General features: G+C 36.8%; 1 protein-coding gene across 10 annotated transcripts in view; it reads left to right on the top strand.

Moving 5' to 3' along the window:
- The window catches only part of stj (voltage-dependent calcium channel subunit straightjacket), a 170434-nt gene that overhangs the window by 69641 nt on the left and 86125 nt on the right, over positions 1–14668 (top strand). For all 10 annotated transcript variants that reach the window (XR_011331078.1, XR_011331079.1, XR_011331077.1 and 7 more), the window contains 3 exons: positions 9413–9493; positions 14115–14189; positions 14269–14373. Coding sequence is in view for 4 of the 10 variants with exons in the window: in XM_069819578.1 (XP_069675679.1) it covers positions 9413–9493; positions 14115–14189; positions 14269–14373 (261 nt within the window). In the remaining 6 variants the exon portion in view is untranslated. The remainder of the gene's footprint in view (positions 1–9412; positions 9494–14114; positions 14190–14268; positions 14374–14668) is intronic.

Here is a 14668-nt window from a genome sequence, read left to right as displayed (position 1 = left end):
TAATTTCGTGTTTGTCATAAGCATGCTTAGGGGTCCTTGAGCACTGAACACAGGATGATAGGCTATGAAGTTGTGTTGATACACAGCGATGTCGCAAGTTACAAACAGCCCGCTCTGTTTTCACAGTCTGTTGACGTTTGCAATCAAACATTGTGCTGCTGTCTTCAAGTAAGTTTCTTCCGTGTCTCGTACACCAGTGATTGTGAAGAGTTTCAAGTTTATAAGCAGGACTACAGAATGTCTAAAGTACGTCAATCAAAATATAAAACAGTACAGCAATATGCTGAGTAATTCGGTCCTAATTATTTCTCTATAAATGACGAATTGGTAGAATGCAAATTGTGTAATTCAGAAATAAGAGGGAACAAAAAATTTAATATTGAACAGCATTACAGTGGTGAAAGACATCGTCACCAGATTCAGTTGTTGGTTCAATGAACAGGAGGAAATAATGCTCTCTGCTGCATATCCAAAATCATAATCCGAATTTTTTTTCAGATTTATGCCACGTGATGGTAGGAGGTGATATCCCATTAAATAAATTACAAAAGCCATGTTTTAAAAGTTTAATGGAAAAATATACAAAAAGGAGCTTTCTAAGTGAAAAGACAAAACGAAAGGGAAGTATTTAAAAGATACCTATGAAAAAGTACTTGTTTATGCAAGAGACTCTGTAGTCGATAATCCAATATGGTTATCATAGAAGAAATCAAACACAGTGCCAGGAGATCAACAGCAAAGATTGTGGTAGGACTGCTCTTACCCGGAGTGGGGAAAACTTGTCTGTTGACGACTGAGGAACTAGGTGAAGTAAATTCTTCAACTATTGTAAATATGTCTGACTCTTTGTTGCTTCTGTGGTCTGCTGGGATTAAAAGTGAAAAATTATTGTTTTTCGAAACGGACACTGCCCCTCATGCGTGATACAACAGAGAATAAATATCAGTCTCTAAAGATATTACATATTCGTGTTGTAAATATAGTGTCTATTAATAATGCAGCACCCTTCACTCCACTCGCCACTTGGTTACTCGATTAGTTACATGCCCGTCATCCTGTGTGTTTGGATTCTTTGTACTGGCTACTGATTTCAGAGTAGATAACTTGATGCCAGCTGCTTAAGAACCCCTAAACTGGTCATAAGTAATAACATCTGGGTAATTGAATTGAATTGGGAGTGAGAAGTAGCAGTTTCGCTGTTTGGGAGCATATTTGACCTATGTTCTGTCAATCCACACATGTGAGACTTCCGTACTTTAATGTAATTGTATGCTGTATCCCATAATCCCTATAACACATATTTACATTTGTTTTGTTAATGACCTTAATACAAAGCTGTGGTATTTCATGCTTATAATTTGAATCACCCAAGAAAAAAATAATGCCAAGAAATGTAACGAGTTCAACACTATCAGTCTGCTATCACACTTGGCGCGAAGATTCTCCTCGAATACTAAGATAGAAGAACAGTTGGAAGAAAAGCAGTTTGGCTTCAGAAAGGGAAAAGATACGAGAGATGCAATTGGACAATCGGCGAAACATACCTAGAGAAGAATAAAGAAGTGTGTGTAGTATTTGTAAACCAAGAAAAGGCTTTTGACAGAGTGGACTGGAATAAACTGATGGGGATCCTAAACAAAATTGGTTTGGATTGGAAAGAGAGGAGGCTGTTCAGTAATCTTTATATGAAACAAGTCAGTAGGATAGGAGAAGAAATGTCAGAAGGAAGTGAATTGGGAGAGGAGTACGTCAAGGATGCCCTTTACCACCTACCCTGTTCAACATCTGCTTGGAGGAATTAGTGAAGAACTGTTTTCAGAACATGGGAGGAGTGATAGTAGGAGGAAGAAGAATAAAGTGCATAATATTTGCTGATGATATGGCATTGTTAGCAGAAGAGATGATACTAAGGCATATGCTACTGTAGCAAAATGACAGCTCTGAGCATTATGAGAAGAAGATAAATGCCAACAAGACGAAGCCCATTGTCATAGGAAGAAAAATAAAGAAGTTAAACTTGCGAATTCTAATTGAGGCAGTAGAGCAAGTGGGGTGTACTATAAGCTGCCAGGAAGTCAAAAGGAGGATAGCAGTGGCCAAGGAAGCTTTCAATAGATAAAGCAACATTTTCTGCAGACCTCTGGAAAAAGAACTAAAGAAGAGACTGGTGAAATGCTTTGTATGGAGTGTGGCATTGTATGGGGCAGAAACATGGACATTACGACGAAGTGAAGAGAAGGGAATAGAAGCATTTGAAATGTGGATATGGAGAAGAATGGAGCGTGTGAAGTGGACAGACAGAATAAAAAATAACGCTGTGTTGGAAGAAGCATTTGAAATGTGGATATGGAGAAGAATGGAGCGTGTGAAGTAGACAGACAGAATAAAAAATAACGCTGTGTTGGAAGAAGCATTTGAAATGTGGATATGGAGAAGAATGGAGCGTGTGAAATGGACAGACAGAATAAAAAATGACGCTGTGTTGGAAGAAGTATTTGAAATGTGGATATGGAGAAGGATGGAGCGTGTGAAGTGGACAGACAGAATAAAAAATGACGCTGTGTAGGAAAGAGTGAGTGAAGAAAGAATGATGCTGAAACTGATCAGGAAGAGGAAAAGGAAGTTGTTGGGACACAGGCTGAGAAGAAACTGCCTACTGAAGGATGCACTGGAAGGAATGGTGAACAGGAGAAGAGATCGGGGAAGAAGAAGATATCAGATGATAGACGACATTAAGATATATGTATCATATGAGAACAGCAGGAGGCATTGTGAGTTGGGTGTTCATTGTGGCAACTGGCCATCTCTATGAATTTTAAATAACCATTTCTGGCTTATGTCTTAGTTCATCTTTCAAACAGATTAATTATTTTTAACACGAGGAATTTATTCGAATTATTTGGGGTGGGGGAGCGAGACCTCCTACTAATTTTTATTGATTGGACGACGTCCCTGGCTCTAAAAGTTGTGGGGGCAGAAAATGTCTTGCTCCCCCTCGAAGTCGGCGCCTGTAGTCAGGTCACAAAGGTCATAAATCTAACTGCAATAGAATATTTATATCCCAAATCAGAAAAAAAAAGTTGTTATGCAGTCTAAACATATTTTTTTCTCTCCACATTAGGCCTGTCATTGCAATCTTAGGCTTATTGTGCTACCGATTCTCCAGTCCTGCTTCTTTGATTAGATGTACAGTCTAGATATAGAACTTGGTGCAAAATGTTTTGGTTCTAGAGATTCTTTCCCAAAGATAAAGTATCGTGTGCAAACCAGTGAATTGCGAGAGCAAATGATGTGCTGGGCTATTTCACTCCAGTCCAGGTTACCTTGAAGCATACCCAGTCTAAGCACATACAGATAAATTTATTTCGATTAGTCCCTTATTTAGGTTAGTTACATTAATGCTTTTGATTTGTTGAACCATTCTGTTCTAAGGTAATTGTGTGTATTCTTTTATTTACAGCATGGATTCGAGGAAGGCGTCAACATTCATATCTTACAAAAATGTGATTTGAATGAAGTTTTTACACACTATGCTCTGCTGTGCAGCTGTCTCTCGTAAAGTGAAGCAATAAACTAGCGAAAAGCATAACATCTTCATGCAGATTGGAATATTCACATTAATTTCCATTTTTATTAGTTGTCAAGTTTTTGACATTGTGAAATTATAAAATAGTCATGCTATATCAAAACTGTGTCATGCGGATGAAACAATGAATGAGTTACTGTAAAATTGACAGAGTTGTTTTGGGTGTTGGATGAAGCACTACAGAATTCATAATACTGTACTTCACGTTCCCACAAGCCAGAGTTTAATGTAACTATAAGACGATTCTACAACAGTTCGACATAAAATCCTATTTTAATTTGAAATAAAATTGAAACTGCAATGTTTGTAGAAATGTGAGATGTCACATGATTGCATGCGGTATTCTATATCGCAATGACTTGGTCACTGTTTGTACAGAGACTGGAGAGTAAACAGATATGGACAGGGACAAGGAGTACGTATGATATGCCGAACCTTACACATTTATTAGTTGCTTTTCTTATTTGTTACACTTTTAGCAGAAAATTTAAAGAAATTCTGTGCTCAATTCAGATAATGCAGAGAGAAGAGAGTGACTACACAGTGTTTCTATAATTTGTTTATTTTCAGAGTGTGAAGGACAAATAATCCATGACATCATCATTATCATTCCATTGTATTATATATAATTATCATGTATGTAGGGAACTCTGTCTTAACGTAATTTATGTATTTCAAAATTAAACTGTACCACTATTTCGTACTTTCTGCATAGTAATGTGATTTCCGTGTTCAGATTCACCTATTAACATATTAAGACAAATGAAAGTTTATTTTAATTTACAAGTATGTTAACATGCACGGAACTGTAATTGCAATAAGAGCTAGACCGACAGACAAGGACTAGTTATACAGGAAATATCTTGGCTGTCCTATCAAGTGACCTACCTTGAACTTGACAGTTACGAAAGAACTGAAACTACTCATTGCTGCATTTGTTAAGGAAGGATCTGATTTGTGTAATCCTGTTGCTTCACTTTACTTTCTCACAGTAATTTTGTAATTTTTATATGTTTTCCAAAATGCCCATTATTTGAAATACCATAATATGAATACGTACTTTATTAATTTTTTTGGACAGTGCAGTGGTATATTAATTGTCTGGAGTCAACAGTAGAACATATTTTATTGTAATATCATGTCGTGTACAAAACATAGTCTAATACTATGTAGTACTGCATACATGGTTGTGTGACAGGATTGTGAAATCAATGGAGCATGAGTTTAAACTGCAGAATTTAGAATACTAAACATTGCACCAGATGCTGATCAGGTTTAATGTAGTGGAGGGAAGATGATTAAAAGGAATTTCTTAGTTAAACTGAAACATACTGTACGTTGGTATGGAAAACAAATACCTTACATGGTAATGGTCTTACAATGAACTAGAAAGTATCTGTTTTAATGTAATACTCTGAAATTGTGATTTACAAAATTAAAAAAAAAAAAGACAGTTTTTTTTTTTTTTTTTTTTTTTTTTTTTTCATTATAGTATACGTTGTCTATTTAGTAACTAAAGAGACAAGTGATTGTAATATAAAATGATGTGTTCGACTGTGTACCATATTTCGTGCACATACATTATTGTACAGTACATAGGCTACCACGATAAATAATATTCAAAATTATCAGCCATTACAATTAATTTGTCCACTGATTGAACAACTACCAGTGAGATTTTCCTGTAGCAAGAATCTGTTGAAGGGCAGACCATATGTCATCAATTGTATGAACCATGCCAATTTATAGAAGTAAAGGTAAAGGTACCCCCTTCACGTGCCATGAAGATACTTCCCCCCCCCCCCCCCAAAGGGTATGCTTCCTTGACCTCGGCACTAGAATGAAGTGGTGTGGTTGGCACCATGCTCAGACCACCCTTTACCCCTGGGAAAGACCCGGAACTCCATTTGATAGAAGGCTGAGTGAACCTCAGGGCCGATCTGGAAGTTTGGCAACAACGAAATTCTGTCACCATCTGGGACCTTTCAGTCAGTAGCCAGTTGCTCTATCAACTGAACTATCTGGCCTCCAATTTATGCAAATGGATTGATAAATTTGGAAATGGCAAAATGAATATTTTACATGGAAGATGTCTGGAAAAATCAATTGAAGTTCCAACGCCAATGTATGATAATAGGCAGGTAGGAGATAACTATTCAGGATATGGCATTAGCATTTTCTGTAAGTAAGTGTGAAAATTCACCAGAACTATCATAAAACTTGGAAGAGGGAGCTTATAGGTGAGAACAAAGGAACGAGGTTTAGGATAGGGCTATGCAGTAGTTATGATAAAAAGAAGAAGGCTCTATTGGACATCTGTGCTGGAAGATAAACATACTGCGAATAGAGAGTATTACACCGACTTTTCAGAATAATGCTTGTAGCACCATCGGATGTATTGGACATCTATGCTGGAAGATAAAATTACTGTCCATAGAGAGTATTACACCGACTTTTCAGAATAATGCTTGTAGCACCATCGGATGTATTGGACAACTGTGCTGTAAGATAAAATTACTGTCCATAGAGAGTATTACACCGACTTTTCAGAATAATGCTTGTAGCACCATCGGATGTATTGGACATCTATGCTGGAAGATAAAATTACTGTCCATAGAGAGTATTACACCGACTTTTCAGAATAATCCTTGTAGCACCATCGGATGTATTGGACAACTGTGCTGTAAGATAAAATTACTGTCCATAGAGAGTATTACACCGACTTTTCAGAATAATGCTTGTAGCACCATCGGATGTATTGGACAACTATGCTGTAAGATAAAATTACTGTCCATAGAGAGTATTACACCGACTTTTCAGAATAATGCTTGTAGCACCATCGGATGTATTGGACAACTATGCTGTAAGATAAAATTACTGTACATAGAGAGTATTACACCGACTTTTCAGAATAATGCTTGTAGCACCATCGGATGTATTGGACATCTATGCTGGAAGATAAAATTACTGTCCATAGAGAGTATTACACCGACTTTTCAGAATAATGCTTGTAGCACCATCGGATGTAATGGACAACTATGCTGTAAGATAAAATTACTGTCCATAGAGAGTATTACACCGACTTTTCAGAATAATGCTTGTAGCACCATTGGATGTATTGGACATCTATGCTGGAAGATAAAATTACTGTCCATAGAGAGTATTACACCGACTTTTCAGAATAATGCTTGTAGCACCATCGGATGTATTGGACATCTATGCTGGAAGATAAAATTACTGACCATAGAGAGTATTACACCGACTTTTCAGAATAATGCTTGTAGCACCATCGGATGTATTGGACATCTATGCTGTAAGATAAAATTACTGTCCATAGAGAGTATTACACCGACTTTTCAGAATAATGCTTGTAGCACCATCAGATGTATTGGACATCTATGCTGGAAGATAAAATTACTGTCCATAGAGAGTATTACACCGACTTTTCAGAATAATTCTTGTAGCACCATCGGATGTATTGGACAACTATGCTGGAAGATAAAATTACTGTCCATAGAGAGTATTACACCGACTTTTCAGAATAATGCTTGTAGCACCATCAGATGTATTGGACATCTATGCTGGAAGATAAAATTACTGTCCATAGAGAGTATTACACCGACTTTTCAGAATAATGCTTGTAGCACCATCGGATGTATTGGACAACTATGCTGTAAGATAAAATTACTGTCCATAGAGAGTATTACACCGACTTTTCAGAATAAAGCTTGTAGCACCATTGGATGTATTGGACAACTATGCTGGAAGTTGTTGCCATATACCCTTTCAGCGTGCATCTCCATCATGAGACTTTTCCAAGTTTGGTATGGAAGACAGTGATAAAGCAAAAATAAAACTGCAAGGAATTACTCTCTAAATAAAGTTCAAATCAGAATAATTCAGAATGTATTATTATTTTAGGAACCTATAACTTTTGTCACTTTGACTTCCAATATATTCCAATTTTAAAATATGCGTTGTTATCCAGTGGTTGTATACAGTTACTGTCAATGAAAGAGGAATATATGTAACCAATTTTTTTTTTTAGTGCCCAGCACATCAAACCGAAGCTGGTTGGTTCACAAAGAAAACTGATTACTGTACTTGCACAAATGCGTTCTCAGCTGAAGCTTTCACATCTGACATGCTACAGTGAAGGAAATTTTTTGGAATAGACATAAAATCAAGTTCTAATGATAATTCTGTAATCAAGTGCCTGAACATTAAAATAATAATAATAATAATAATAATAATAATAATAATAATAATAATTCATGTTGTGGTAAGAGAGAGCTTTCATTTCATAATGTTGTAATTTATCACTAATAATGTCAGTAAAATAACGCATAAAGCATTCATATTTGTTATCTTACTAATAACTTATCAATTAAACTTGATTGCCTTTAGTGAATTGCTAAATTGTAGAAAAATTGACTTCACATATTTATGCAAAAGACTTTTTTGTCAAGAAAATTTGAATTTGTTAAGTAAATATTGGTCCTGGGGATGAAATTTTAAAGACGAAAGAAATGTTAGCGTAGTTTCTTTTGGAGGTAGGTATATAGCTGGTTGTATAATTTTCAAGTGTCCCAAGTCAGATATTTCTAACATAACATTGCTGTAGCACGGGATCTGGCTCCCAGGTGACAGCTCGAGCTTCAGCCGGTAAAATGCTGCCTACAACAGCAGAAGCAGAAATGGATTGTGAAACCTGCCTCACAGTAAATGTTGAAAGTGTCGTCCTGCTCATGTACAAGTTTGACTTCGCGAGAATATGTTGTCACTCATCTAAGCTCATCGACTAAAACTCTTATTTCATGCCTAGACTTCCTCTAATGTGTGCAGATCTTTCAAACTACCCCATAATAACAATCACTGCTGGTTAAACAGGGAGAGCGTGACGATCACAACCCAACACTAATTGTTGCTCTCTCAATGAACACTTCACTTATTTTATTAATGATTCTTGAGCTGTATGTGCTGTTGCAGAATCCGGTTGAAAACAGCCATACAAATTTTTGTCTTCTGTCAACTGCTAAAAAACCCGCTAAGATTAGTGTTTGATACTGATCCGCATTTATTGTCTCACGATAAAATATTGGACCTATTATTCTCCCTGCATTACTGTACTCCACACATCAATTTTCTGGTCATAATGGGAAGTTTTACGCAGAATTATAGGTTATGTGTTTTGCACGAATCCGCACACATTAGAGGAACTCCAGACTAATATTGAGCATGGAATAAGAAGAATTTCAGTTGGTCTTAGACGAATGAGTGACGACATATTCTCGCGATAAGAATCTGAAGGACGACACTTTCAACATCTACTGTAAGGTAGGTTTCATAATCCATTTCTGCTTCCGCCATTGTAGGCAGCATTTTACTGGCTGATGTTCAATCTGTCGCCTGGGAGCAGATCCCGTGCTATGCCAGCCATATATATTATTGACACAACCATACTTTCCATGAAGTGTTGCTTACACATCTTGAATTACATGACCAATTAAGTATAATATTTTATACACATCAGATTGAAATGCAGATGTGTCGACTCATGTCTTTTGAAAATGAATGTAGTTGTCACTGCACTATCCATGTATATGTGATGTTAGTGATTATAAACATAATCTTTAATTAACCTTTATTTTAGTTTTCATGCATTACGGACGAAGGTGGTGTTTAAGTGCTTGCTGCAAGTGTGTGCCTTCTTGGTATGTTTGTGTAGTGAGATATTTTTCATCTAAGTTTTGTGAATTATTTGGGAAATAATTGGGCTGACATTACAAGTGACTTACTTCAAACTTTTCCTTGTTTGTGACACAGACAAGAATTGCACATCTGTTGGGTGTGGCAGGCACCGATGTTCCCATACAAGACATCCAGAAGCTCATGATGCCACACAAGGTGAGAAAAGAATACAAACATTGCAGGACTTCATTTATATGATTTGATTTGAAAAATTTTAGATGTACCTTAAAAGAAACTATTTTACTTATTTCATCAAAATGTAAATGGTTGAAAAGAGTATTGATTTGTAAAACCTAAGTAGTTTAAAAGAGTGCTGATTTCAAAAATCTAAATGGTTTAAAAGACTGTTGATTTATTTATTGCGTCTAATTGATCACATACATGATACTAGACATAATTACTAATACAGCATATAAAAACTGAAATACAACATACAAGAACTAAAATACAATGTAGGTAATAATTTTAACAACCGCAAGAACAGATTTAACACTTAACAAGGCATTGATTCGCACTTAATTCAACGGTTCAGAGAGAAGAGTCAATTTGAACTAATGTGTCCTTCACGAGAAGACATCCCATCTTGAAGTCGAGACCTAGAAAACAGGAAGTAGGTTTTTTTAAGCAAGACGCTCAAAATGTGAAGTGTTGATTTCAATCTCGAAAAAGGAGCATTAGACAATAATGAACTTACTGTTACCATACATAATCTTAGGTTTAAACTTGATTTATTCCTTAGACATTTGCATACTTTTTTTTTTTTTAATCTTTAAATATTTAATTTGAAGAATTTCGGTTAGTAGTATTAAAATTATCATGACTGACAATTTTAGAACCTTGCAACGAGATAGATTAGAGAGTAAATTGCAAAGGCTTGTTTATGTTATTTATGCTGTAATGGAATAGCAGATCTTGTTGCTGTCAAATATAACTGGCAGGAATAAATGAAATTCTCTCAGCCAGACCACAGTTGGGTGGGGGATAATTAATCAAATGGGTAAAGCAGCTACTGTTTCTTAGTAGCATTCTGGAGTAGGGAATTTTGTTGGTAGGAGTCATACAGGACGATGCTAAAAAGAAACTGCAAGGCCCACTGATTGAAAGAGTTCTGTTGCTTCGCAAGCTGCGCCTATATGCTGCAGCAAACTCGTACTGAGAACTGATGGACCTCACCCCCTATGTATGGACGACTTGCAATTGTCTCTGCAGCTGAAGAGCAGAAGTTGAACAGTGGTGATGAGCAGCCTGCTCTAGCCAGCAGTGCCTCAGTGCACTGGGATTTGGTTTGAATGTGCTTCACATGATATGCAGTATCCTGAACTTACACTTTTGTGAAGCATGCTGTCCTTAGAAGTGCTGTGATTTTAAAAATTCTAAGTAAATTTTGATGTTTTTTCCCCCATAAATACAGAGATTCAAGAACTTAATACATTAATATTGACAGTGGAATGGCACTGTAAAGTAATTAACTGAGAGGTTATTTGGCATCGGTAGAATTGATACTAGAGAGATGTACAAAGTAGCCCGCATCCTGTTTGCACATGCCATTTTGATCGAAATGCCATTCGAATCCCTTACTCCAGTGAAAACTGGTCAACGACTACATTTCTTGCTCCTCACCACATTAATTAATATATATATATATATATATCTTGGTTGTGCATGATAAGGTGCTCAATAGAAGAAAGAGTGGCAATTGTAGAATCTTGCGTAAGATGGGTTTGATTAAGGAAATCCGTGGAATTTTTAGGATTAGTTTCCAGGTAGAGGCAAACCTGCAAAGATAGCCCATACAGAGTTGGTTAAGAAATGGTGCACTGTATACATACAACGTCCAGTGACGAAGCTAAGCTGTAAATACTGGGTAGGTTGAAAAAATTTGCTTATCTTGTATCTGTTTATAGAGCAGATGTTTCTTGGCTTTTCTATCAAAATTGTTTGTGACATAGATCCCACAAGAAGATGATGACCACTCATTTTCATCCCCAAACATAATACAGGTATAAAAATATAACTTATTTGTTTCGGAGCACCCTGTTAGCCAGGGTTATTTCTTATACTGTGAAAACTGAAAATTTCTATTTTGTCTTCCTCCATCTGCTATTTTAATATGTAAATGTGGTGTCGATTTTCTATCTTTGTAAGCACATTTTCTTTCATATGTCCAACATGAGAATGGTTTCTCTTTTAATTCTACAAATAATGACCTCATTGTTCTCTCAGTATGAGCCATTTTACACAAAATTAATATGTAACACACACACACACACACACAAACACTTTTGATTAAACTAACACTCAACAACATAGCACATTAACAGAACACCAATATACTTACAAATGGCTTTTACAGAACCCGGAGGTTCATTGCCGCCCTCACATAAGCCAACCATCAGTCCCTATCCTGAGCAAGATTAATCCAGTCCCTAGCATCATATCTCACTTCTCTCAAATCCATTTTAATATTATCCTCCCATCTATAGCTCAGCCTCCCCAAAGATCTTTTCTCTCTGGCCTCCCAATTAACATTCTATACCCATTTCTGGATTCACCCATACACGCTACGTGCCCTGCCCATTTCAAAAGTGTGGATTTAATGTTCGAACACCAATATAGTGCAACGTATTATTGTGAATGTGAGGCTAGCTGTGTTTCAACTGAGATGTAGCAAATCGATACCCCCTCCCCAGTCCCCCCTCAAGCTTGCGAGTCAAGGTCGCGGCTATACCTTTAGAGGCTTCTGTCACAAGCCTCGCACTCAACTCTCCATGCTGGAATGACTGCCAACAGTGAACTTAATATATGGAAGGAGTGGAGTGAAACCAAGTGTTAAGATACATTGTTAGTGCAAACTTACAAACTTACTGTTACTGGGTGTAATGACTCAAATTTTTTGGGTAGGTTAAGCCTCAAAAGACTCATAAGAGCTTCGCCATTGATGACGCCCTAAAACAAAGTGCTCCTGAAATTTGCACACCGAAAGATAGTGAGGTAATTCACCATAGGATTACGCAAAGTCTGAAAAAATCAGCATGTAAATTGGTGCTGAAGGCACATGTAAGCCAATGTGTGCTGAAGATACTGCAGTTGAAGCCATATTGTGTCATAGTTATGCATCAATTAAGAGAAAGTGATAAGTTGCAATGCATACAATACTGCACGTGGCATTGGCGTGAGTCTGTTAGATCCATTCCTGTACATAGTGAGTGATGAGGCATGATTTAATCTCCTGTCACATAAATTCGTAATATTGAGCTATGGAAAACCATGAACAGTCATTCCATGACTAAAAATCTATCTTTGGTGTGCTGTGTGAGGAACATGCATCATTGGACTGATGTTTTGCGACAGTTTACATGATCACTTCTGTGTTCAAATCACTGAAGAAGAAAGACGACTTCTTCCAGCAGGATAAGGTGACATGTTACATTTATCATGTGTTTCTGCAGCGAGACTATCAAGTTTTATCTAAGAATCCAGCAGTTCGCAAAACTTTCTGGCTGTCACGTTCTCTTGACTTTTCTACTTGCAACTGTTATCTTTGGGAACTCATGAAGAGCACAGTATACAAAGTAAATCTACACGCAATACAGGAAATGGTGGACAGTGTACCTAAATAGACGGACACAGCTTTGCATTGATGCTGCAGGGAGCCACTTTGAACATCATTTACCTCCTGTATTCTTTTCTACATTTAAGCTGTGCTGTACTGTGGACTGGGCTACTTTCCATGCACCCCTCTGTATTTGCCGAGACAAGTCCGAAAATTCCCCATGGAATTACCTCACATTCGCCTAATATCGCATGTCCTGCGAATTTTTGTGACATTTGAAAACTTCTCAAAGAATTCAACCTGGCAATCAGTCCAAGCTAAATCAGAACCCATGCTCGCGCGAGTAGGTTACTCTGTATTACTTTGTTATAGAAATAGTATACATTGTCATCAGATGGGAATCCATGCACAATCATAGCCCGGAACGCGAGTAGCTGTGCATGCCATGTTCAGGTTACTCTATTATAGAAATAGTATACATTGTCAACAGATGGAAATCCATGCCCAAGAACAGCCTGGAACGTGAGTAGCTGTGCACGCCACGTTCAGGTTACTCTTTGTTATACAAATAGTGTGTATTGCCATCAGAATTAATGTGCTGTATAAGTGCAGGAACAAATGACATTACTTTATTTTTTGTGTACTAATCCAATAGTAATTAATTACTTTCCGCAATAATGTTACACGCTTTAGTAAGGTATTTAATCAGTATAATTGACGTGTTTTCACTAAAATAAATAATCGTGATTACAAGATTGCAATCTGTTAGTCATACATGATATATGTATGTTGCCACATTTGGGATCATCAAGAGATAAATGAGTTGAAATTTTGAAATGAATAGAGTAGAATATATATGAAACGTCCAATTCCAAAACTGTCTACATCCATTTTTTTTTAATTGAGATAATGGCGGTTTCGTCATCTACCTAAATGTCTCTAGCAATTTTCTAATGAATGTTGTGCCTAAATTCCGTCTTTCCTTCGATAAATAAGCTTCAAATATGACGAACACTGCAAACAATTAGGAAAAAAGTTATCAGTTTTTGGCGTTTCCTGAAAATTGTTAAGAATGGATGTAGACAGTTTTGGAATTGGAGGCTTCATATGTAGTATTGTGATTTATAATTTTGATTACAAAAAAAAATCAAGTTGGTGGGCTTGGAAATAGGAGATAGGCCTATTTATTAAATACACTATAAATGGCTTTTGTTTTATTTTCAGTTGGGTGTGAATGGATATGCTTTCATAATCACAAACAATGGGTACATCCTGATCCATCCAGACTTGCGTCCAGTGGTAAGTTGAAGTAATGAATCAGATTTGCAGCAGCCACAGCCGAAACTGTCTAGTTTACTTCCATTGGACTCTTCTTCAGTTTCAGGGAATTCTGAAGCCCAGTTACAATAGCGTGGATATGGTAGAGGTGGAACTGGTGGATGATCACAGAGAAGCAAGAGACGTGAACCCAAAACTTCGTGAAGTGAGTGTACCTGAAATAGTCACAAAATGGAAATTAATGCAAAGTGCATTTAGTATATTGTGTGCGTGCGTGCGTGCGTGTGCTTGCACACTTTAGGTCATCTGATAATGGAGCTGTTACTCTAGTTGAGCCTTCTCGTGGCATTTGGGTAAGTACTCAAGTCCCACCAGCATCGTGGCAGGTATTTTCAATAAAATGGAAGCAAAATACCTACGCCCATTCAGATTTTTTGTTGTTGCATAAACAAGTAATATTACTTTTAGCTTACAATTTAAAAACCTGCTTGAATATGAAT

The sequence above is a fragment of the Periplaneta americana genome, chromosome 2 (genome assembly GCF_040183065.1).
Source record: "Periplaneta americana isolate PAMFEO1 chromosome 2, P.americana_PAMFEO1_priV1, whole genome shotgun sequence".
NCBI lineage: Eukaryota > Metazoa > Arthropoda > Insecta > Blattodea > Blattidae > Periplaneta > Periplaneta americana.
This window is presented reverse-complemented; position numbering and strand designations above follow the sequence as displayed.